Here is a 23,244-nt window from a genome sequence, read left to right on the forward strand (position 1 = left end):
TCAGCTCAGGTCATGTTCCTGGGGTCCTGGGATCGAGCCCTGCGTCGGGCTCCCTGCTCAGTGGGGAGGCTGCTTCTCCCTCTGCCTCTCCCACTACCTGCTACTCACTCTGCCTATGCTCTTGCTCGCTCTCTCTCTCTCTGTCAAATAAATAAATAAAATTTAAAAAAAAAAAAGGAAGGAAATCCTACCATTCGCAACAATGTGGGTAGACCTTGAGGGCATTTATGCTGAGTGAATTAAGTCAGACAGAGAAACGCAAATACTGTGCAGGCTCTCACGGGTGGAACCCAAACAAGGCCAGACATGGGGCACCTGACGGGCTCAGCAGGTGGAGCTTGGGATTCCTGATCTCGTGGTCATGAGTTCAAGCCCCACACTGGGTGTAGCTGTAACTTAAATAAATACAACTTTAAAATAAATAAAATAAAATTAAAATATCTTAGGGGTGCCTGGCTCACTCAGTGGAAAGTGCAGCTCTTGATCTTACGGTTGTGAGTTTGAGACCCTGGTTGGGTGTAGAGTTTATTTAAAAAAAAAAAATAGGGGCACCTGGGTGGCTCCGTGGGTTAAGCCTCTGCCTTCAGCTCAGGTCATGATCTCAGGGTCCTGGGATCAAGCCCCACATCAGGCTCTCTGCTCAGCAGGGAGCCTGCTTCCCCGCCCCCTCTGCCTGCCTCTCTGCCTACTTGTGATTTCTGTCAAATAAATAAATAAAATATTTTTTAAAAATTTAAAAAATAAAAAAATAAGTAAAATCTGGGGTGCTTGGGTGGCTCAGATGGTTAAGCCTCTGCTTTCTGCTCAGGTTGTGATCCCAGGTTCTAGGGTCAAGTCCCACATCTGGCTCCCTGCTCATCGGGGAGCCTGCTTTTCCCTCTCCCTCTGCCTCTGCCCCTGCTCATGCTCTCTGGCTCGCGTTCTCTCAAATAAATAAATAAAATCTTATATATTAAAAAAAAGTTCTCATAAGAAAAACAGTTTGTAACTATGTGAGGTAAAGGATATTAAGTAAACTTAATGTGCCAATCATTAAGCAATATATACAAATATCAAATCATGTTGCACACTTGAAACTAATACAAAGTTACATGTTGATTATATCTCAATAAAAAATAAATTTAGGGGCGCCTGGGTGGCTCAGTCAGTTAAGTGTCTGCTTTCAACTTGGGTCATGATCCCAGGGTCCTGGGATTGAGCCCCACATTGGGCTCCCTGCTCAGCGGGGAGTCTGCTTCTCCTTCTCCCTCTCCCCCTGCTCATGTGCTCTCTCTCTCAAATAAATGAATAAAATCTTTTTTTTTTAAAGTTTAAAAAGCAGATAAAATTATTTTTGATTTTATTTATTTTTAAAAATTTTATTTATTTATTTGACAGACAGAGATCACAAGTAGGCAGAGAGGCGGGGTGGGGGAGCAGGTTCCCCACTGAGCAGAGAGCCCTATATGGGTCTCAGTCCCAGAACCCTGAGATCAGGACCAGAGCCAAAGGCAGAGGCTTTAACCCACTGAGCCAACCAGGCGCCCCCTTTATTTTAAGTAACCTATACAATCAATGTGGGGCTTCAACTCACAACCCGAGGTCGAGAGTTGTGTGCTCCACCCACTAAACCAGGTTTGTTTAGGTAAAATTAAGTGTTTGTTTATTTGTTTTTTAAAAGATTTTGTTTATTTATTTGATAGAGCGAGTGAGCACAAGCAGGGGGAGCAGCAGGCAGGGAGAAGCAGGCTTCCCTTCAGCAAGGGCCTGACACAGGGCTTGATCCCAGAACCCCAGGATCACGACTGGAGCTGAAGGCAAATACTTAACCAACTGAGCCACCAAGGCGCCCCGAAAATTATATTTAACAGTACTTTTTATTTAACTCCATATACAAAATATTATCATTTCAGCATGTACTAAGTATAAAAAATGATTATCAAACTATTTTACCTTTTTTGGCACCGTCTGCAAAAGCTGCTTTGTGTGTGTTTCACACCCATAGCACGTCTCAATTTGGACTGGCCACATTTCAGGTGCTCCCCAGCCCCGTGTGGCCAGCAGCTCCTGGATTGGACAGTGCAGGAAATATAACCACAGCACACGTCCAGACACATGACATCCCAGATGCGCTTGGTCCCCTGGGTCCCTCCTTCCCTGGACAACCTCTGCCTGAATCCCAGTTGGCCCCCGGGAGCTGTTCAGGGCCCGCTCTGTATCTCCATCTGGGCTAACCCTCTTCTTTCTACTCCTTCTTCCCTTCCTCTCCCCCTCCTCCCCCTCCTGCAATGGCCCATCCTCTTAAGCAAACCAGTGGCCAGCCACCCCCACCCCAAGGAGGCCCCCCACCTCCCTTGCCCCCCCTTGAGCAATTCCAAGCGTGCCCCACACTTGTCTGCTGCCAACTTCAGATCCCAAATCCCAGTATTGTCCCAGGACAGCCTGCCTTGGGGCTATATTGTGTCTCCCAGAAAGATATGGTGAAGTCCTAACCCCAGAAACCTGAGGTCATGTTGGATTTGGGTGGACCCTGGATCCAAGAAGGCTAGGGACCGGTGTCCCTGTAAGCAGAGAAGACAGACAGACAGACACAGACACCAGGAAGAAGGCCAGGGAAATGCAGGCAGAGTCTGGGATTAGTCACCCATCAAACAAAGATGCCAGTTACTGCCAGATGCTAGGAAAGAGGCAGGGAAGCAGTCTCTCTTCTCCCCTGGCGCCTTCAGAGAGAGCGTGACCCTGCTGACATCTTGACTGTAGACTTCTAGCTCCCAGGACTGTGAGAGGATCCATTTCTGCTTCGAGCCACCCCTTTGTTGTAGTTTATTACAGGAGCGTGGGAAACTAGTATCACCTGTTGATGCCTCCGCCCCTTCAGGCCTCAGCTTGCCCATCATCTGCCCTGAGGCCTGTCCTGACCTCCATGGGGCTAGGGCCCTTTATTTATTTTATTTTTTTCAAAGATTTTATTTACTTATTTGAGAAGGAGGGAGAGGGAGAGAGAGAGAGAGTGAGCACAAGAGCTGGGAGGGGGGAGGTGGGTGGGGAGGGACAGAGGGAAAGGAACAAGCCGACTTCCCGCTGAGCAGGGAACCTGCTGAGCAGGGAGCCTGATGTGGGGCTCAATCCCAGGACCCTGAGACCATGACCAGAACAGAAGGCAGACACTTAACTGACTGAGCCACCCAGGTGCCCCGGGCTAGGGCCCTTTATCTGTTCTCGGTCTCCCCCTGACCACAGCTGTGATAACTCCTGATGCACTGTGTCATCGCTCATGAATCCTCAGGCCCCTGTAAGAGTGAAAGCCCCATAGACAAGAGCTATGACCCTCCTGATTCCAGTATTCTCTCAAGAACATCCATCATCCCTTACAACACGCTGGCACCTAAAGCTAGCGATGACAGGAGAAACCAGACATCTCCATTCCCTTATGCCTCTTGTGCTGGAACACAGCTAACACACAATGGCTGTTTGTTGAATGACTAAATGATTGTAGCACTGAACCATCCTCAACGCCCGCTCCCAGCTGTTTCTGAGTCTCCACAGCTGATTTCTCTAGGGCTCCAGATCAGTTCCCTACTGGCTTTATCTGTCTTTTTTTCTTTTTTCTTTTTTAAAAGATTTTATTTATTTATTTGACAGACAGAGATCACAAGTAGGCAAGAGAGAGAGGAGGAAGCAGGCTCCCTGCTGAGCAGAGAGCCCGATGTGGGGCTCAATTCCAGGACCCTGAGATCATGACCTGAGCCAAAGGCAGAGGCTTAACCCACTGAGCACCCAGGCACCCCATACCTGTCTTTTTTCTTATTTATTTATTTATTTGAGAGAGAGAGGCAGCGCGCACAAGAGGTGGGGGAGAGGCAGAGGGAGAGAGAGAGAATCTCAAGCCAACTTCCAGCTGAGCGTGGAGCCCACCTCGGGGCTCAATTTCATGACCCTGCAATCGTGACCTGAGTGGAAACCAAGAGTCGGTCGCTTAACCAACTGAGCTACCCAGGTGCCCCTGACTTGACCTATCTTAAGTACTTAACACTCAGCACTACCCTCCAAGGTAGGCACACTCATTTATCCCCCTTCAGATATAGAGGTCATACAGCAGGGGATCAACTATTATCTATTATCCCCAGGGTTAATCATCAGAGTCACCAGACTCTTTTTAAAAATTTTATTTGTTATTTTTAAATATTTTATTTATTTGACAGAGAGCAAGAGAGCACAAGCAGGGAGAGCAGCAGGCAGAGGAAGGGGAGAGGCAGACTCCCCGCCGAGCAGGGTAACGGACTGAGCCACCCAGGTGCCCCACCACGCACTGAAAACGTGGAAAGCCACCCAATAAAAACACCGGCAAGAGCTTTGAACAGATTCTTCATAAACGATACACAGAGGCCAAAGAAGCAACAGGAAAGATTGTCAACAAGCAGCAGCCTCCAGGGAAATGCAAAACGATGGGACAACCAGCTCCCAGTACAAACCCACCCGAACGGCTGTATGAGGGAGGCTGCCCATCCCGAAGGCTGGAGAGGACGCGAGGAACCGGACACTGGAAGTACCAGCGGTTTGTTGTATGTCGGTGATGGTCCAGTAAAGACGAAGGAGCGAATCCGTATGCTAATGTTAGGGCCCAGATGCCAACCTGCACTTGGCGCGGAGTCCCATAAGGCGGGACTCTATCTTCTGGTGACTGCATCTCGGTCTTGGTGTCGCTGCATGAATTTCCCCCTGGGTCTCTGAGCAATTCCAAGCATGCTTCTGGGCCTCTCTCTCCCCTGTTCCCAGGCCCCTCAGTGAACTACATCATGCCCTGGACATCCCTCCCGGGCTGAGCAGTTGCTAGAATGCATTACGCGCTCTTGAAGAAAACGAAACACACAGACGCTTTTTCACGGTCAGTCACGGCTCCTTGTCAAACTTCCTTGCTTCCTTGAGGCCATCCTGGGCTGCCCCTCACGCCGCTGTGACATCAAGAGTTGAGTGAGTGAGCCTGGGTGGCTCAAAGGTTAAGTGTGTGCCTGCAGCTCAGGTCATGACCCCAGGGTCCTGGGATCGAGTCCCACATCGGGCTCCTTGCTTGGCGGGGAGTCTGCTTCTCCCTCTCCCTCTCCCTGCTGCTCCCCCTGCTTGTGCTCTCTGTCTGTGTCAAATAAATAAATAAAATCTTCAAAAATTGGCTGCAAATAAATTCGACAAATAGATCCTGAACATCTACTATGGGCCAGGCTCTGTCTGGGTTCAAAGCTCCAGCACTGGGTAAGTAAACCAAATACCACTCTATCCTCTCCGGGTCTTGGGTGGGGGGATGCAGGAGATGGATGCTGAACTTGTTACACAAATAACAATATTATGTTATGATAGCAGTAAGGGTCACGTCAGGAAATACATGCTGGTGATGGGGGAAGTGATCTTAGTTTAGCCACTAAGACCCAGGAGGACCTCTCTGAGGAAGACATGTTCCTGCTGCACTCTGTATTAGCATAAGTCAAGTTGTTTTTTTTTTTTTAAAGATTTTATTTATTTATTTGACAGAGAGAAATCACAAGTAGGCAGAGAGGCAGGCAGAGAGAGAGAGGAGGAAGCAGGCTCCCTGCTGAGCAGAGAGCGCGATGCGGGACTCGATCCCAGGACCCTGAGATTATGACCTGAGCCGAAGGCAGCGGCTTAACCCACTGAACCACCCAGGTGCCCCTAAGTTTTGTTTTTTTTTTAAGATTTTATTTATTTGACAGAGAGAGGGAGGTCACAAGTAGGCAGAGAGGCAGGCAGAGAGAGAGGAAGGGAAGCAGGCTCCCTGCTGAGCACAGAGCCCGATGTGGGGCTTGATCCCAGGACCCTGGGATCATGACCTGAGCAGAAGGCAGAGGCTTTAACCCACTGAGCCACCCAGGCGCCCCAGCATAAGTCAAGTTTTGCTGCAGGAACAAACACGTCCAGGGAGACTGGAGAAACATGTGTGGGCTTTTCGATGCCTCAGCTCAGAAGTGATTGATGTACAGAAGTGACTCCTCTTCCACCTGCATTTGATGGCCAGAATCAGTCAAGGCAGTCATGGACTTGGCTGGGTTTTTCCGTCCAGAGCTATTGGTTTACCCTTGAAATGGCCATTGTGGTATCAAAAGGATGAGGAGGAAAGGAGTGCATTCCTGGTGGCACAAGCAGCAAATTCAAAGACACTGGAAATAAAGAGACAATGGATCTGTAGCCTCAAAATTCTGACAGAATAGGATTTCGAACCCAGACCCCTATTTCCAGCCAAAATAGTGACCAAGTGCAAGGAGCAGGCAGAGACATTTCAAAACGCAGAGGGACTAAAAAATGACATCTCCCGTGCTCTTATGTTCTTAGAAAGTTATTGCAGGATGCACTCAACCAAAACAAGGGAGCAAATAAAAAAAAAAGAAAGAAAGAAAGATAAAAAGAAAAAACGAAGACTCAAGATTGAGGAACAGGTGTCCCAATATGGGAATTGAAGATGATTCCCGTGGGACAGTGGCAGGAGAAACTGCCCAGCAGAAAAAACCCAGGAAGAAAAGAGCACACTTCCTCTCCATTCTCTGGACGGTGTGATCATTTGGAAAGCAGAATTGAGATGTGCTGCCAGAACTTCTAAGAAGGAGAAAAAAAAAAAAGGCAATTATCTCCAGGTGGAGAAATTATACATCATAATAATTACACTTTCCAATTGTATCCTTCAAAGGGAGATGAAATTACCTTTCCATAAAAGCAATAAAAAAAATGCCAGCCACCAAGACACCCGGTGACTGCTGTCTCCTACCCAGCTGATGACTCAGGGGCACCGTGTGATGACCTAGAGGCACCTCAAACTCAGCTATCCCCAATGGAACTCCACAAATGTAACTCCTGACCTTTCCGACGCCTCACACCTTCCCATCTCAGATGCCTGAAACACAACCTACCAGGGCTCGAGGACTCATATTGGCTCAGATGGAGGTGTGCTGACAAATTTGTTATGACCTCTCTCTGACCCAGCCAATCAGAGCAGTCCATCCCCTAGGCCATGCGATTGGTTTGGTTGTGTCATGTGATTCCAGCTGGACCAATGATGATGCAGTACAAGGACTGCTGTTGAAACCTTGGGGCAGTTGGGTATCTCTTTCCAAGTAGCTGCTGAGTGGGAGTCACGGATCTATGGTGCCAGACACGATCTCTACTACTCCACGGAAGCCTGATGAGATGAAAGCCCAGTAGAGCCAGGAGGCAGCAAGTTAGTTTCCCAGAAACACTATATAGCTTCTTGATCCAACTGTGCCTGAAGTCAACACAACTCCTAGGTGCCTAGATTTTCAGTTACAGGAGCCAATTCATTTCTTCTTTTTCCTCACATGGGTTTCAGTCGAACATAATTTCGTTTTGTTTTGTTTTTTTCTGGAACTGCCAACTAAGCAAATCTTGATCGATACAACCCCTACTCAATGCAAGACATTGGACTAAAGATTTGACATGAGGGACGTCTGTTGGCTTAAGCAGTAGAGTGTGGGACATTTTTTTAAAGATTTTATTTATTTATTTATTTATTTGAGAGAGGGAATGAGAGAGAGTGTGCATGAGAGGGGAGAGGGTCAGAGGGAGAAGCAGACTCCCCACTGAGCAGGGAGCCCTACAAGGGACTTGATCCTGGGAATCCGGGATAATGACCTGAGCGGAAGGCAGTTGCTTAACCAACTGAGCCACTCAGGCATCCAAGTGTTGGAGTATTGATCTCAGGGCTGTGAGTTCGAGCTTGATGGGTATAGAGATTACTTAAAAAAATAAAACCTTAAAAAGGAGTTGACATAAACTAAGTCATTGAACCCGATGAGAGAGGGAATAATCTGATTCCCACTTAACTGATGAGCAAACTGAGGCTTACAGAGGTGAATTCATCCACCCAGGATCATCAGATCATCATCAGGGATTCCAGCCCCCAACTGCCTGACCCCACAGCCTGCCTCTCTCTGACCTTGAGAAGCAGTTGCCAGATTTGCACATTCAGAGGCAGGAACTAAGTTACGGGGTGAAGCAGGGGGAAGGAGAGGTGGCAGTGGGGAGAGCCAACGCCAATGGATAGGACTCTCTGAACTTTCTTCAAAGGGCACCAAGGAGTAATGGAGAGCTGTGAGTAGAAGGACAGGAGGAAGGATGGACTATGGTGTGAAGAGTGGATCATTAAAAACAGTAGCAAAGGGGCGCCTGGGTGACTCAGTTAAGCGGCTGCCTTCGGCTCAGGTCATGATCCCAGCGTCCTGGGATCGAGTCCCACATCGGGCTCCTTGCTCAGTGGGGAGCCTGCTTCTCCCTCTGCCTCTGCCTGTGCTCACTCTCTCTGACAGAAAAATAAAATCTTAAAAAAAAAAAACAGTAGCAAAAAAAAAACAAAACAAGGGGTGCCTGGGTGGCTCAGTGGGTTAAAGCCTCTGCCTTCAGCTTGGGTCATGATCCCGGGGTCCTGGGATCCTCAGCAGGGAGCCTGCTTCCCTTCCTCTCTCTCTGCCTGCCTCTCTGCCTACTTGTAATCTCTGTCTGTCGGATAAATAAATAAAATCTTAAACAACAACAACAACAACAACAACAAAAAACAGTAGCAAAAAGTAGTAACTATCAAAACCACAACTGGATGTCACTTCGCCCTGATTCAGATGGCTGTCATAATAAAGGACGGATGGGACGCCTTGGTGGCTCAGTGGGTTAGGCCGCTGCCTTCGGCTCGGGTCATGATCCTGGGGTCCTGGGATTGAGTCCCGCATTGGGCTCCTTGCTTGGCGGGGAGCCTGCCTCTCTCTCTGCCTCTGCCTGCCTCTCTGCCTGCTTGTGTGCTCTCTCTTTCTGACAAATAAATAAAATCTTAAAATAATAATAATAAAGGACGGACAACAGGCATAAGCAAGGATGTGGGGAAGTCTGAACCTATGTATGTTGCAGCTGGGAATGCAAAATGGCACAGTTGATCTGGAAAAGTCTGGCAGTTCCTCAAAACGTTAAAGAGTTACCCTCTGACCCAGCAATTCCACTCTTAGGAATATACCCCATGGAGACAAAAATAGATATCCGCACAAAAAGCCTCCACGTGAAGGTTCATAGCAGCATTTTCCTAGCTAGCCAAAAAAGGAGAAGCAACCCAAATGCCCACGAGCTGATGAGTGGAAAAATGAAACGTGGCAAATCCATACCCTGACATCTTATCCAGCCATAAAAAGGAATGACGTTCAGATTCATGCTGCGACATGGCTGAGTCTTCAAAACACTCAGCTGAGTGAAAGAAGCCAGCCAGATACAAAGCATCACATGATTCCATTCGTAGGAAATGTCAAGAACAGACAAATCCACAGAAACAGGAAAGTACATTCGTGGTTTGCAGGGGGACGGCAAGGAGGGGAGAAATGAGGGTGATAGCCAGGGGGTCCGGAGCTCCCTTTGGGAGTGATGCAGGGTTCTACAATTGGATGTGGGGACTGGGAACACGCTCTGCGAATCCACCAAGAACCAGTGAAATCCAAAATCACACTTTAAGTGGGTGAATTGTATGGTAGGCGAATCGTGTCTCAGTAAAGCCGTTAAAACATGCTGACATTTATAGCATGGTTTGCTGTCGGGAGAGGTGTCAACACGGCCCCCATGACTGCATCCGTGTTCACAAGACCACTGTGTGAAAGACCCCGGTTTACCAAGGGGGGGGACTGAGATCAGAGAGGTTTGGCCCGTCATCTAGGGAGGTGGTGGTCAGACGGCAGAGGCTTGGCATTTCAGGCCCCGCTGGACCTGACCCTTACCCCCACCCCCAAGCCACCCCCACCCTCTCTTCTTTCCTCTCCCCTAAGCCAAGCTCCCACCAACTGACCTCATTTCCTTTTCTTTTGCACACCCATTCTTTGTGGTCTCCAGGCCTTTGCCTGTGCTGATCGACTGCTTCTGCCCAGCTGTTCTTTCTCCTTCCCTTCCACCTTGTCTGTGAAATGAATGTCTAAGTGTGAGGCCGCAAGAGAGGGGAGGTGCTGACTCCCAGTTGCCAAGCCTAGGGCTTGGGAAGTGAGAGAGTGGGAGGAGGGTACCTCGAGGGGTGGCCTGGGGGAAAGAACAGGGCCGGATTCCTCCTGTCTCCCCGAGGACTTGACCCCCACCCACGTCAACAGATTTTGAAGTCTTGGCCTGAGTTTAACCCGAGCTGTAACTGGGGATGCAGGCGAGGGAGGATGAGGTCAGCTTCTCCCCCTGGCCAGCAGGCCAGGCCTGGGGTGAACAGGTGAGGAGAGAGAGTCGTCTGACTGCCCAAGACCTGCCCAGCATCTGGAGACAAGGTGATGCCCCAGCACAAGGCTGCCTTCTCCGCCCTTTCCCGGCCAACCGGAAGTCTCTTCTAGGAGGCTTTTAGAACCTTTAAGAAGTCCACAAATGCAATAAAATACTATTGAGCCATAAAAAGAAATGGACTCCTGGTGCCTTCAACAGCTGGAAGGACCCCAAAAAACAGGATGCCAAGTGAAAGAAGTCCGATAAAAAAGGCCACAGATCGCATGATTCCATTTACATGAAGTATCCCGGGAGGGGGCAAGGAGGAATGGCTTCTTAATGGGTGTGGTTTCCTTCTGCGGTGATGAAATTTTTTTTTGATTGTTTAAACTAGACAGAGGTGGTGCTTGCATACCCTTGTGAATGTGCTCAAAGGCAGTGGACTGTTCCTTTAAAATGGTTCATTTTATGTTATGTGAATGTCACCTCATTTTTAAAAAATAAAAGGAGTGGGGCACTTGGGTGGCTCAGTGGGTTAAGCCTCTGCCTTCGGCTCAGGTCATGATCTCAGGGTCCTGGGATCGAGCCCCGCATCGGGCTCTCTGCTCAGCAGGGAACCTGCTTCCTCCTTCTCTCTCTCTGCCTGCCTCTCAGCCTACTTGTAATCTGTCAAATAAATAAACAAATAATCTTTTTAAGAAATAAAAAATAAAAGGAGTATGCTAGGCCTTTGCTCATGATGATTCCTCTGCTAGGAACCCCCTTTCTGCTGACCTCAGCTCACTTTACCTCCTCAAGGAGGGATGCCCGGCTCTCTGGATCTGAAATGGTCCCCAGTCACTCTCCTATGCCACCATGATATCTAATTGGTTAATAGTGCACATCACTATGTGGAATCCACTTACTACCTTGTCTATGGGTTTTTTGATCCCACCACCAGAAGGTGAGGCCCTAATGGGGCAGGGAGAAGGCAGTGTGTGTCCCTATGCTCAGGGGAGGAGATTGAAGTGCAGAGAGGTTCTGGAACCTGAAAATGGCCCTGCCATCGGTCTGCCCCCAAGTCCTTGTCCCTGGCATCTCAGTCAGGTGTCCCAAACTCAAACATCTTCCGTCAGGCTGGCAATCCGTACTTCCAAAGCCACCAGAGGGCATGGCCCTGGAGCATCTGTCCAGTTGAAATGGCAGAGGTGTTTTGAAAACTTAATAAACTTATTTTTCAGAGCTCTGAAATTCAGTGCAAAGTCCTGAGTCCCCCCATATACACCCTGATGCCCCCACAACTTCCCCCACAGTGAACATGCCACGTCACAGTCCCACGGCATGTAGAACTAGTGAACCTACCGTGACACGTCATTGTCACCCAGAGTCCACAGCTGACATTAGGCTTCACTCTTGGGCTGTTCCATTCTCTGGGTCTGGACCAGCGTAAAACGACACGTACCCACCCCCACTGCCACAAAAATCCAATGCACCCCACCTAGGCAACCTTCTCCACCCCGTAACCCCTGCCAACCCCTGCGCCTTCTGCTGTCTCCACCCTTTTGGCTCTTCCAGAATATTCTAGAGCTGCAGTCAAACAGCGTGCAGCCTTTTCTTTTTCTTTTTCTTTTTTTTTTTAAGATTTTATTTATTTATTTGACAGAGAGAGATCACAAGTAGGCAGAGAGGCAGGCAGAGAGAGGAGGAAGCAGGCTCCCTGCTGAGCAGAGAGCCCGATGCGGGACTCGATCCCAGGACCCTGAGATCATGACCTGAGCCGAAGGCAGAGGGTTAACCGACGGAGCCACCCAGGAGCCCTTCTCCTCCATTTTTAAATGGATTTACTCACGTATTTTTAATCAGTACTGACTCCTGTGGACTTTATTTCATCGTTGGGATCATAATCCAATACTATGGTTATTCACTTTGTTCTCGAATTGTTCCAGCTGTGGCCAAGGAGAGTTCTTTGAGGTTGGCTTCCGCGCCCTTCCAGCTTGTTTTAAGTACTTTCTGCCGCTGGAAGTGTCTCCAGACGGGTGTGGTATTTTCTCAGCTCTAGCCCTAGAATCAGCCATTTCTCCAGCCCTGGGTCCCTGTATTGGAAAATGGTATTTATTTTTATTAATTTTTTAAAACTGTTTTTTAACAATTTTATTTATTTATTAATTATTTATTTGATTGACAGAGATCACAGGCAGGCAGAGAGGCAGGTGGGGGGGGTAGGCTCCCCACCGAGCAGAGAGCCCGATGTGGGGCTTGATCCCAGGACTCTGGGATCATGACCTGAGCCAAAGGCAGAGGCTTTAACCCACTGAGCCACCCAGGCGCCCCGGGAAATGGTATTTAGAGAGCAAGAGCTGGAGGCTGAGGCGCCTGGGTGGCTCAGTCATTACGTGTCTCCCTTGCACTGGGGCCCTGATCCCAGAGTGCTAGGATGGAGCCCTATATCCGGCTCCCAGCTCAGCGGGGAGTCTGCTTCTCCCTCTCCATCTGCTGCTCTCCCTGCTTGTTCTCTCTCTCTCTCTCTGTAAAATAAATAAAATCTTAAAAAAAAAAAAAAAAGACCTGGGGGCTGAGTGTATTCATTTTTTCCTGGGGTATCAATGCTTCCAAACCTTCAGCAGACAGTGCCGGGAAATATGTGTGTGTTTACTAACCCATGTATACACACACTTATATTTATTTTCATATCTATCTTTTTAAAAGATTTTATTTATTTATCTGTCAGAGAGAGACAGAGAGTATGAGGAGGGGAGCCAGAGAGAGAGAGAGAAGCAGGCTCCCTGCTGAGCAAGGAGCATGCTCTGTTGCTCGATCCCAAGAACCCCGTATCAAGACCTGAGCCAAAGACAGACACTTAACTAACTGAGCCACCCAGGCGCCCCTTGTGCCTATTAAAATAAATACATCAGGGCCCCTGGGTGGCACAGTCGTTAAGCGTCTGCCTTTGGCTCAGGTCATGATAGGGGCTTCTGGATGAGTCCCACATCGGGCTTCCTGCACGGCAGGAGGCCTGCTTCTCCCTCTCCCACCCCCGTGGCTTGTGTTCCCTCTCTCGCTGTTCGCTGCGTCTCTCATCAAATAAGTAAACAAAAGCTTTTAAAAAAATAAAATAAAATGAATACACCATACTGCCAACCACAGTCCAGCACCATTTTCCTTCCTTCCTTCCTTCCTTCTTTCTTTCTAGATTTTATTTTTAAGTAATGTCTACACCCAAGGTGGGGCTCAAACCGACAACCCTGAGATCAAGAGCAGGTACGCTCCACCGCCTGAGCCAGCCAGGCGCACCCACCTTGCTCATTCGCAGCTTCCTTCTGCACCAGCCCAAATCTGGCCGTCGGTACGGACCCTATGTACTTGCTGGTTCAACACTGGCATATAAATAGTCCCCGAGTTGTTAGCCTGCACCCCTGCAAGCAACAGATTTACCAGCTAAAGCACAGTGTTTCCGGGCAGGTCTGCCGGTTGTTTGAATGGGAGGCCTCTGAGCTAAGCGAACTGGCCTGGGGTCCTTGGGCCTCCAGTTTAAGAGCCCCCCCCCCAAACCATGATTGCTCTGGTCTCTGGCCAGGGCAGGAGGGCCCGGGGGAGAGTTGTCAGTTTGCTCCTCCCTGCCTACGACATTCAGGGTTCAAGATTGATCCGTGCAAATGGGGTGGAGAGGGCGAAATGGAACATCCCCCCACCCAAGCTGTGGCCCTGCAACCCTCGAGGCGGGTGGGGGTTTGAGACCACAGTGCTGGGCATTTTGTCCTCTCGCTGGTGCTGAGTGGGTGCTGACCGGGAGGGGCAGCCTCCGTGGGAGGGCGCTGGGAGCAGAACCTGCTCGGTGGGTGCCCGCCCAGACACGCATCAGCTGCACGGGCTGTGGCATGAGCTGCCATTCCCTGGGGAAGAGACCAGGCTTGACTGGGGCTGGGGCTGTGGGGGGGGTGGGAAGGATGGGTGGGGGCTGCTTAAGGCCCATGAGGCCTGAGCTGAGGCCCCTCCTAATTCCTCCTCAGGGACACAGTGCTGACCCAGAGTACCCACCATTTATGGAGCTCTCACTGCATGTCCTGGCTCTGTTTTTTGTTTCTGCTTTTTTTTTTTTAATTCTGGTTCTGTTTTTTTTTTTTTTAAGATTTTATTTATTTATTTGACACAGAGAAAGATCACAAGTAGGCAGAGAGGCAGACAGAGAGAGAGAGGGGAGGAAGCAGGATCCCAGCCAAGCAGAGAGCCCGATGCAGGGCTCGATCCCAGGACCCTGGGATCATGACCTGAGCTGAAGGCAGAGGCTTAACCCACTGAGCCATCCAGGCGCCGCATCTGGTTCTGTTCTAATCATACCTTTCCTCTTTAGTATCCCTCAGAGAGGACACTGTTATTAAGTCCATTCTACAGATGAGGCCACTGAGGCTCATTTGCCCATGGTCCTAGACTATGGAGTAGCTGAGCCTGGCGCCAGACTCTGAACCCTTTCTATTTAGATGACATCGGGCCAGAGGGACAGACAGGGTTTCTGCCTTCCCGGACCTGTGGGTTAGGGCACAGACACACCACGGGCCCTGTCAAAAAATAAATAAGGTAGTTTCACATGGTGCCAAATACCATGTGAGACTGGGGAGGATGGGGAGAGATCAAGGAAGGCCTCTCTGAGGAGGTGACCAGCTGGGAAGTGTTGGGGGAAAGGGTGACTTATCTCCAAGAGCAAGGGTCCTGAATTGTGTGAGGAATCGGTCGGAGGCCAGCGGGGCAGGAGGGCAGAGGGTGGCTGGAGGCAGGGACAGCAGTGAAGTAAGTAAGGAGACACAGAGCGGGGCCATGTGGACAGTGATGAGCACTGTGGCAGTTACTTTGAGTCACCTTGGAAGCCATGGGAGAATTTAGAGCAGGAGAGGGACCTGATCTGGGTATTTTTTTTTTAAGATTTTATTTATTTGACAGAGAGAGATCACAAGTAGACAGAGAGGCAGGCAGAGAGAGAGAGGAGGAAGCAGGCTCCCCGCTGAACAGAAAGCCCGATGCAGGACTCGATCCCAGGACCTGAGCTCATGACCCGAGCCGAAGGCAGCGGCCCAACCCACCGAGCCACCCAGGCGCCCGACCTTATCTGGGTAATAAGAACTGTGGCCACAGGTGTGGAATGGTGGAGAGGGGTGGAGGCACAGAGCTGGAGAGGGCAGGGTCCTAGTCTACAGAAAAGGGGCGCTGGGGGTGGGCGGTGGGTGGTGGCGGTGGGAGGGCCCAGGACAGGTAAAGCCCAGGGAGGTATGAGGAGGCCACCTTCCCAGGAAGGGTGCGGCTTCCCTTTCACAGAAGGGGGTCACTTATCCAGCATCTGGCTGGTCCCACTGCAGATGGGGAATCTCCAGGGCTCATCTCTGCTGGCTTGGAAGGCCAGGTTGTGGGGCACCCCCACCCAGGTGTTCCCTGTCCCCCCACCTCGGCCCCACTGGCTGCACTTGCCCTGGGTGTGTCTTTGGTTGGAGCAAGCGGGAACCTTTCTGTCTCCCCAAGGAACAGTGCGGGTAGAAGCCTCAGGGATCCCCAAGGGGCTACATGAGGCTATGACCAGGCCTGGGTGCCCCTCTCCATCCATCACCAGGGGGAGGGGGGGACGACACCCCCCAATCCTCCCCTCATGGCTGAGTCAAAGGGCAGCCACCAATCCCAGTCCCCCCATCCCGGCTAGAGCCTCTGGTCTGAGGGTGGGGGAGCCGCGCCTGCCTGGCCAGGAAACTCCTGGGAACTGGGAGTGGGGGTGTGGGGCCAGCTGGGACTGGCCCGGTGGAGAAGCGGAAGCCTGGGAGAGGCGTGGGAGAGCGACATAGACGAAGACAGCCGACACTGAGAGAGACGCGAGAGAGACCAGGAGAAAGAGAGACAGACCCCAGATCTGATGAATGAGAAAGACACATAGAAGCGTAGCACACTCATTCATTCATTCACTCACTCAGCAGATAACTTAACTGGGCCTGGGCTGTGCCCCTGCAGGGGAGGCCCTGCCTCTGTGGGGGCTGACCTTCTGGTGGGGACACAGCCCAGAAACATGTTAAATGAGTAAATCGCATCGTTGGGAGCAGTAAGGGTAGCAGAGACCAGGTGTGGGGGAGCCAGAACTTCCTCATTTGGGGAGAAGGAGGTTCCCACCAAAATCCTGCCTTCTCCTGCTCCTCCCCAACTCCCTCTAAGCCAGGTGTGGGAGCGGGGGAGGAGGGATGGAGAAGGCCCAGCGGCCCGGAGCCACCCGAAGGTGACTGCTGGGGTCCAGGGACTGAGGCTATTGTCGCCTTGCTGAAGACCCCTCCTAACCTGCGCGCCTGGGGTCCGTCGCCCACGGAGCGTGACCGGGCGTTCTCGGGGTGCATCCCGGAGTCTCAGCTGCAAGGTAGGCGGGAAGTAGGCAGGGACCAGTGTCCAGGCCCCATAGCACAGACGGGACCCCTCTGCTGGGGGACAGGAAGAGGCTCAGGCTACGACCGCCCCTGCTGAGAACCTCCCCTTCCCGCTTCTCCGGGTCCTCCCACCGCGACGGAGCGGTCCCTGGGAGCAGTTCAGGCCCGGAGGGGGTAGCCAAGGGCTCGCCGGTGCCAGTCGCCGACGGGGCGCGCTCCGGTGCCGCGGCGGGTGGCACAGGCTGGCAGCCATGGGCTGGGTGCCCGGGCCCCAAGGGGAGGGGGCCACCGCTGGCGACCGCCAGAGGTCCGCGTCGTGGGCCCTCCCCCTCGCCTGCCAGCTCCGGTCCCGCCCCCGGAGCCGCGTCCGCTCACTCTGCTCCGGGCAGAGCAACTGCCGCCGGCGCACGACCAGGGCGCGGGGTGAGTGTACTGCGCTCGGTCTCCAGGGGCGCGGGGCTCAGTCCGGCCCGCAGGGGATTGCCCTGACCGCTCCCCCGGTCCCCCTGTTTGTATCTCCCCGGAAACCTCAGGGGAAGCGGGTGGCAGGGGTGGGAGGGAAGGCGGAGACTCCCGGGCTGGATGCCGGGGCCAGGGATAGGAAAAGGGGCGCCTGGACTCCTCTGGCCTCGCCCTCTCCTTCTCCTGGCCACACTGCAAGTTTCGCTACTTCAGTCCTGTTTCCAAGGACTCCGAGGCGAGGGGGGAGATGCCGAGGCTGTGAGCCTCTGGCTCTGTGTCCGCATCAGAGCGTCACCCGCGTCCGCACGGATCTGATGCCTCCCTCCCCGCGGCTGAGTCCGTGACTCCCTGGGTCTGTATTCGCGCCAGGTTCCCCGAGGGCAACCGATGCCAGCCAGGGTGCATTTTTTCCTGCCCTGTGCAAATAAGTCCGTTCCCCTTCCCAGCCTCGATTTTCTCATCCATTAAGTGGGACTTGCTTGACTGTCTGAGCATTTCTGAGGAGCTGTATTTGTGTTGAAACATGAAAACCTTCGTGTCCCCTTCTTATTCGAGGAACTTTTGAGTTAACGGTTTCCAGTCTGAAAACTGTGACTGAGACCTGTGAGGGGATTAGAGGGTGAAGTTTGGGGCAGGAAGTATTATTACACTGTAAAGACACGTGCACCCCTCTGCAAAAGCCATCTGGATCCTGTCTGCTGCCCTCAGGCTCTGCCTCTCTAAAATGGGAGGACAGACAACTTTCTCACATAGACTGTGAGGTTCCGGGTTCCCGGGCTGGCTGAGGGTGAGGCTGTGAAATTGTGGCCTGAACGAGTGGGTGAGACCCTCTCTGTGGCTGAATTTGGGTCCCTGTGTGACTCTGGCTATGTTGCTCCGCTCCTGTGTGAATATATTTTCTTGTTTCCCCCGTGGGGTGTGACTGTGAGTACAAGTCCTTGTCAAGGACTTGCCGTGTCACTGTATTCGTGTGTGCGTCCCTGTCTGCTTATGATTGAATCTGCCCCTGGATATCCCTGATTATGTGTGACTTACTAGTGTCCCTTTCCTGTGGAACTCTGTCGCTGTGTCCCCTCCTGATATTATTGGCGTGTCTTTGTGTCTGCCCCTCTCCGTGGCCACCTCCTTACCATCCCTAACTCCCATTGAGCACCTCCCCTCCCCGTCAGTGTGGAGTGGTGGGCAGGGCCACCTTCCCCAACACTGCGAGCCCCTACCGTGCCCACCTACCTCCCCAGGCCTCACGCTGTCCCTTACCTCTCCGCAGCCTCGGGGCAAGCGGCCCATGGAGTCGGGGCTGCTGCGGCCGGCGCCGGTGAGCGAGGTCATCGTCTTGCATTACAACTACACGGGCAAGCTTCGCGGCGCGCGCTACCAGCCGGGCGCGGGGCTGCGTGCCGACGCCGTCGTGTGCCTGGCGGTGTGCGCCCTCATCGTGCTCGAGAACTTGGCGGTGCTGTTCGTGCTGGGGCGCCACCCGCGCTTCCACGCGCCCATGTTCCTGCTCCTGGGCAGCCTGACGCTGTCCGACCTGCTGGCGGGCGCGGCTTATGCCGCCAACATCCTGCTGTCGGGGCCCCTCACGCTGCGCCTGTCGCCCGCGCTCTGGTTCGCCCGTGAAGGTGGCGTCTTCGTGGCGCTCGCCGCGTCCGTGCTGAGCCTCCTGGCCATCGCGCTCGAGCGCCGCCTCACCATGGCCCGCCGAGGACCCGCGCCCGCCGCGCGTCGGGGCCGCTCGCTGGCCATGGCGGCCGCCGCCTGGGGCGTGTCACTGCTGCTCGGACTGCTGCCGGCGCTCGGCTGGAATTGTCTGGGCCGCCTGGACACCTGCTCCACCGTCCTGCCGCTCTACGCCAAGGCCTACGTGCTCTTCTGCGTGCTCGCCTTCCTCGGCATCCTGGCTGCCATCTGCGCGCTCTACGCGCACATCTACTGCCAGGTGCGCGCCAACGCGCGGCGCCTGCGGGGACGCCCCGGGGGCGCCCCGGGCCGCGCACGCCGCACGCCGCGCTCGCTGGCGCTCTTGCGCACGCTCACCGTGGTGCTCCTGGCCTTCGTGGCGTGCTGGGGCCCCCTCTTCCTACTGCTCTTGCTCGACGTGGCGTGCCCCGCGCGCGCCTGCCCGGTGCTCTTGCAGGCCGACCCCTTCCTGGGCCTGGCCATGGCCAACTCGCTCCTGAACCCCATCATTTACACGCTCACCAACCGCGACCTGCGCTTCGCTCTCCTGCGCCTGGTCTGCTGCGGCCGCCGCCCCTGCCACAGAGGGCAGGACGCCTCCCAGGGCTCCGGGAGCCCCGCTGGGGCTTCGGAAGGCCTGAACCGCTGGCTGCCCCCTGGCTTGGATGGCAGCTCCAGCCGCTCCGAGCGCTCGTCCCCGCAGCGGGACGGGCTGGACACGAGCGTCTCCGCTGGCGGCCCTGGGGCGCCCATAGCCGCCCGGACCCTGGTACCCGCACCGGCCGCCGACTGATGCCTTTTGACCAGCCGTTACCCTCCCTAAGGGCCATTTGGCAGACTTTTTCTTTTTAAATCAGAAATTGGTAGGAAAAGCAGCTGAAGATGGTGGCGGCAGAAGAGACAAAGGGAAACGTGTTTTATTTACGCTAAACCTCGGAGCAGTAAGTGAAACAGACAAAAATCACGGCCCTCGTGGCATTGACATCCTGATGGGGAACACAGGCAGTAACAGAGAAGAAATCATGGAGGTAATTGCAGCTGATGCCTTCCATGGTGGTCAGGGGATGCTCCACTGCAGAAGTGTGACATATACTGTAAGCTGAGCCGTCATTGCCCTGGGAACACTTGAAAGAAGAGCGTTGCAGGGTGAGAGAACGGCAGTGCAAAGGTCCTGAGGCCAGAACATGCCTGTGCCTTCTCAAAAAAGCAAAGATCTCCTCGTGGCTGGAGCAACAACGGAGGAGGGTGGTGGGAGGAAACAAAGGCAGGAATATGATGGGGCAGAGCCTTGTGGGCTCCGTGGAGGACTTTGCTTTTACTCTGAGTGAAGTGGGAGGCAGACGTTGGACTTGGTTTGCTTGAGATGCTCACAGATCTCTGTAGGGGGGAAGTTCGAAGCTAGAACAAGGTGAAAGTGCCTGCACTGGCCCAGAGGAGCAACGATAGGGGCTCAGGCTATGAGGACAGAATTACTGAGGAATTGAGTGTAGGCATGAGAGAAAGAAAAGAATCCTGTTTAGAGGAGGGAATGTTAAAGACACGGCACCCTAAACTAAAATTTGACTGTGGAAGACAGCCAGTTCCTATCTGAAACAAGATTTCTTTGAGTGTGGTGTCATATCATAAAAAATCAAAAACCTAATAAAATAATAAGAACAATTACAGCTTACTGTGCAGGGCCAGGCGTCCCCACAGTGGCAGGCCCAGGACACACCTTTTCTTCACCCTTACTGCAACTTTGAAAGGCAGCTTTCCTCTTGACAGATGAGCAGTGAGTACCTGGCCCAGTGTGGGAGCCAGGCTACTAGCCCAGACTGCCAGGCTCCCAGGCCCTAAGGGGTGCAGGCCTAGACTAGTGTCTGGCTCCTTCAGAGGGGCATGGCAAGGGCAGACGCTCCCTCCCTGAGTGGTCTGCATTCTTGTCTGGGGGCGATACCAGGGGCCTGTTTGTGCCCATAAAAGGCTCCAGGCATGCTGGCTCTGGGTACCAGCTGTCCCTAGACGCATTCCTGACCCCAGTGCCACACTGCGGCCCGGGGGAGGGGCAGGGGGCTTTGGGCTCAAACTGCCGCGCGCCACTTGCCGGGAGACCCGTGTAACTGCAGGCAGCTGCAAAGGGGGCCACGGACTCACCCTGGGGGCCCGAGTGTCCACTGGCCACGCTCAGGTAGTCCCTGCGGGCCATATACACGGGAAACCAACCTATTTCCTGGAACACAAACATACTGAAACTGGGACGCTCCCAGGACTAGATCTAATTTCCCACTGGGTCTGGTGCCCCTGACCCCAGCCTCCTTTATTATCTAAGGGAACCTGAAGCTCACTCCATTGTTTGGTTGTTTGATAGGATGATGGTAAAGGGATTTAGTCTCTTGTTCACATTTTACACAATTTGAAAAGCACCAGTTCCCCTTGTAGGACGCGGTGGCCGTGGGGAATCCTTGGAAATTTCCAGAGCTATTCTGCGGATAAATGAGCTGACAGGTAAACACTTCTCTCTTTTTTTATATACAATTTTAGCACTGCTTTGCATCTTGCTTTTTCACTTACTAGTATATCTTGGAAACTGTTGCACACCCACAGATTTTGTACTGTCTTACCCTCTTTGTTGGCTCAGGCTGTCATAACAGACACCATTACCTGAGCAGTTGAAACAGCAGAGACTTACTTCTTACGGTTCTGGGGTTTGGAAGTCCAAGATGAGCACACCAACCTTATCTAGTGCGAGTGAGGACTCTCTTCCTGGCTTGCACATGGCGACCTTCCTGCTGTGTCCTCTCTTGGCATAGAGAAATCAAGAAGCTCTGTGGTGTCTCTTCTTATAAGGGCTCAAATCCCATCATGGGGCCCCACCATGAATGGCCTCATCCTCCCCAAAGACCCATCTCCAAATACCATCGTGTTGGGGGTTAGGGATTCAACATATATTTCTTGTGGGGGAGCATTGGGGGTTGACAATTTGATCCATAGAACTAAAAAATTTTTTTTTTACTTTTTACATTTTTTAAAAATTTTTAAAAAGATTTTATTTATTTATTTGCAGACAGAGAGAGAGAGATCACAAGTAGGCAGAGAGGCAGGCAGAGACAGAGAGGGAAGCAGGCTCCCTGCTGAGCAGAGAGCCTGATGTGGGGCTCAATCCCAAGACGGTGAGATCATGACCTGAGCTGAAGGAAGAGGCTTAACCCACTGAGGCACCCAGGCGCCCCCCAATTTAAAAAAAAAAAAATCGACATAACATCCAGAAGGCAAATGTCTTAATCCCTTTCACTGGCTGCATAATATTTTACAGCAGGGTTGGGCCTGCAACATACCACATCAGGATCCTATGGAGGGTCGTGGGGTTTGAGTCCAAGCCTTTGCCTTTATACACAGTACCGCGGTACATCCTCTTGCACGTGTGCAAGTGTACCTTGGATAAATCTCTGCAAGTGGCATCGCTGGGTCACAGGGTCTGTAGGTTTGATTTTAAGGTATGAAAGTGCTTCAAACACATTCTGGGAAGGTGCTGGTTGCCTTAGATCTGGGGGCCGCTCCGCGTGTTCGCTGACTGTGCTATGGCGCCCCTGCTGGAGAAGCCTGGAACTGCAGCTTCACTCAACAGCACCCCCTTCCACCCTCTGGCTTGGATTTAATCCTAGACTGAGTAGAGATGTTGAATCTTTAAAATGCACTCCTAAGGCTGGCAGAATCTTTTCTTAGACCAACAGCTTTTTAGCCTGGCATTTCCTTCGATTATTCGCCTAGTTTTCATTTAGATGGACTCTTTTTTTTTTTCTTTTAAAGAAGATTTAATATAGAGCATCTTTAGGAAACAGATTTCCCAAGTGCAGTTGAAATTTGGGTCAGTTTATCATCTAGCTTTTCAGGAATGAATGTATATCACATATGGCAAGAATTATTCCTATGAGATGCTTGTTTTTTAAGATTTTTGTGAAGCCATTTCATTAGAAAACTTTAAGTGTTGTATCCTTGATTATGTCTCTTCAAAGATATATAGTCTTTCTTTAAAAAAAAAAATTAGGGGGCGCCTGGCTTGCTCAGTGGGTTGGGCCTCTGCATGGTCTCCGGGGCCTGGGATGGAGGCCTACTGGGGCTCTCTGCTCCATGGGGAGCCTGCTTCCCCGTCTCTCTCTGCCTGCCTCTCTGCCCACTTGTGATTCTGCTGTCAAATAAATAAATAAATACATCTTAAAAAAAAATTAGGGGCTCCTGGGTGGCTCAATTGGTAGAGCCTCAGACTCTTGATTTCAACTCAGGTCATGATCTTAGGGCCGTGAGATGGAGCCCCACATTGGCCTTCTCCGTGAGCGTGGAGGCTGCTTAAGATCCTCTCGGGGTGGCTGGGTGCCTCAGTCATTGAGTGTCTGCTTCCGCTCAGGTCACCATCCCAGTGTCCTCGGAATGAGCCTGGCATCGGGCTCCCTGCTCAGTGAGGAGCCTGCTTCTCCCTCTCTTGCTCCCCCTGCTTGTGTTCCCTCTCTTGATGTTTCTCTGTCAAGTAAATAAATAAAATCTAAAAAAAAAAATTCTTTCTCTCCCT

General features: G+C 52.1%; 1 protein-coding gene and 1 long non-coding RNA gene across 2 annotated transcripts; one reads left to right on the forward strand and one right to left on the reverse strand.

Moving 5' to 3' along the window:
- Positions 1–5,880: 5,880 nt before the first annotated feature.
- On the reverse strand, positions 5,881–16,544 carry LOC122909731. Its single transcript, XR_006385176.1, has 3 exons — positions 16,477–16,544; positions 12,026–12,269; positions 5,881–6,146 (listed from the first exon to the last, which is right to left on the reverse strand). It is a non-coding gene; the product is annotated as an uncharacterized LOC122909731 (long non-coding RNA).
- Positions 16,545–16,828: 284 nt separating this feature from the next.
- S1PR5 (sphingosine-1-phosphate receptor 5) lies at positions 16,829–20,360 on the forward strand. The gene is made up of 2 exons (XM_044254218.1): positions 16,829–16,982; positions 18,289–20,360. Exon 2 carries the CDS (start codon positions 18,307–18,309, stop codon positions 19,492–19,494), a length of 1,188 nt encoding a protein of 395 aa, XP_044110153.1. The 5' UTR covers positions 16,829–16,982; positions 18,289–18,306; the 3' UTR covers positions 19,495–20,360.
- The last annotated feature ends 2,884 nt before the right edge of the window (positions 20,361–23,244 follow it).

This window comes from Neovison vison, chromosome 6, assembly GCF_020171115.1.
Source record: "Neovison vison isolate M4711 chromosome 6, ASM_NN_V1, whole genome shotgun sequence".
Taxonomy (NCBI): domain Eukaryota; kingdom Metazoa; phylum Chordata; class Mammalia; order Carnivora; family Mustelidae; genus Neogale; species Neogale vison.

Coding starts and splice junctions, on each gene's coding strand:
- S1PR5 (XM_044254218.1), top strand. CDS start 18,307: ATGGAGTCGGGGCTGCTGCGGCCGGCGCCGGTGAGCGAGGTCATCGTC.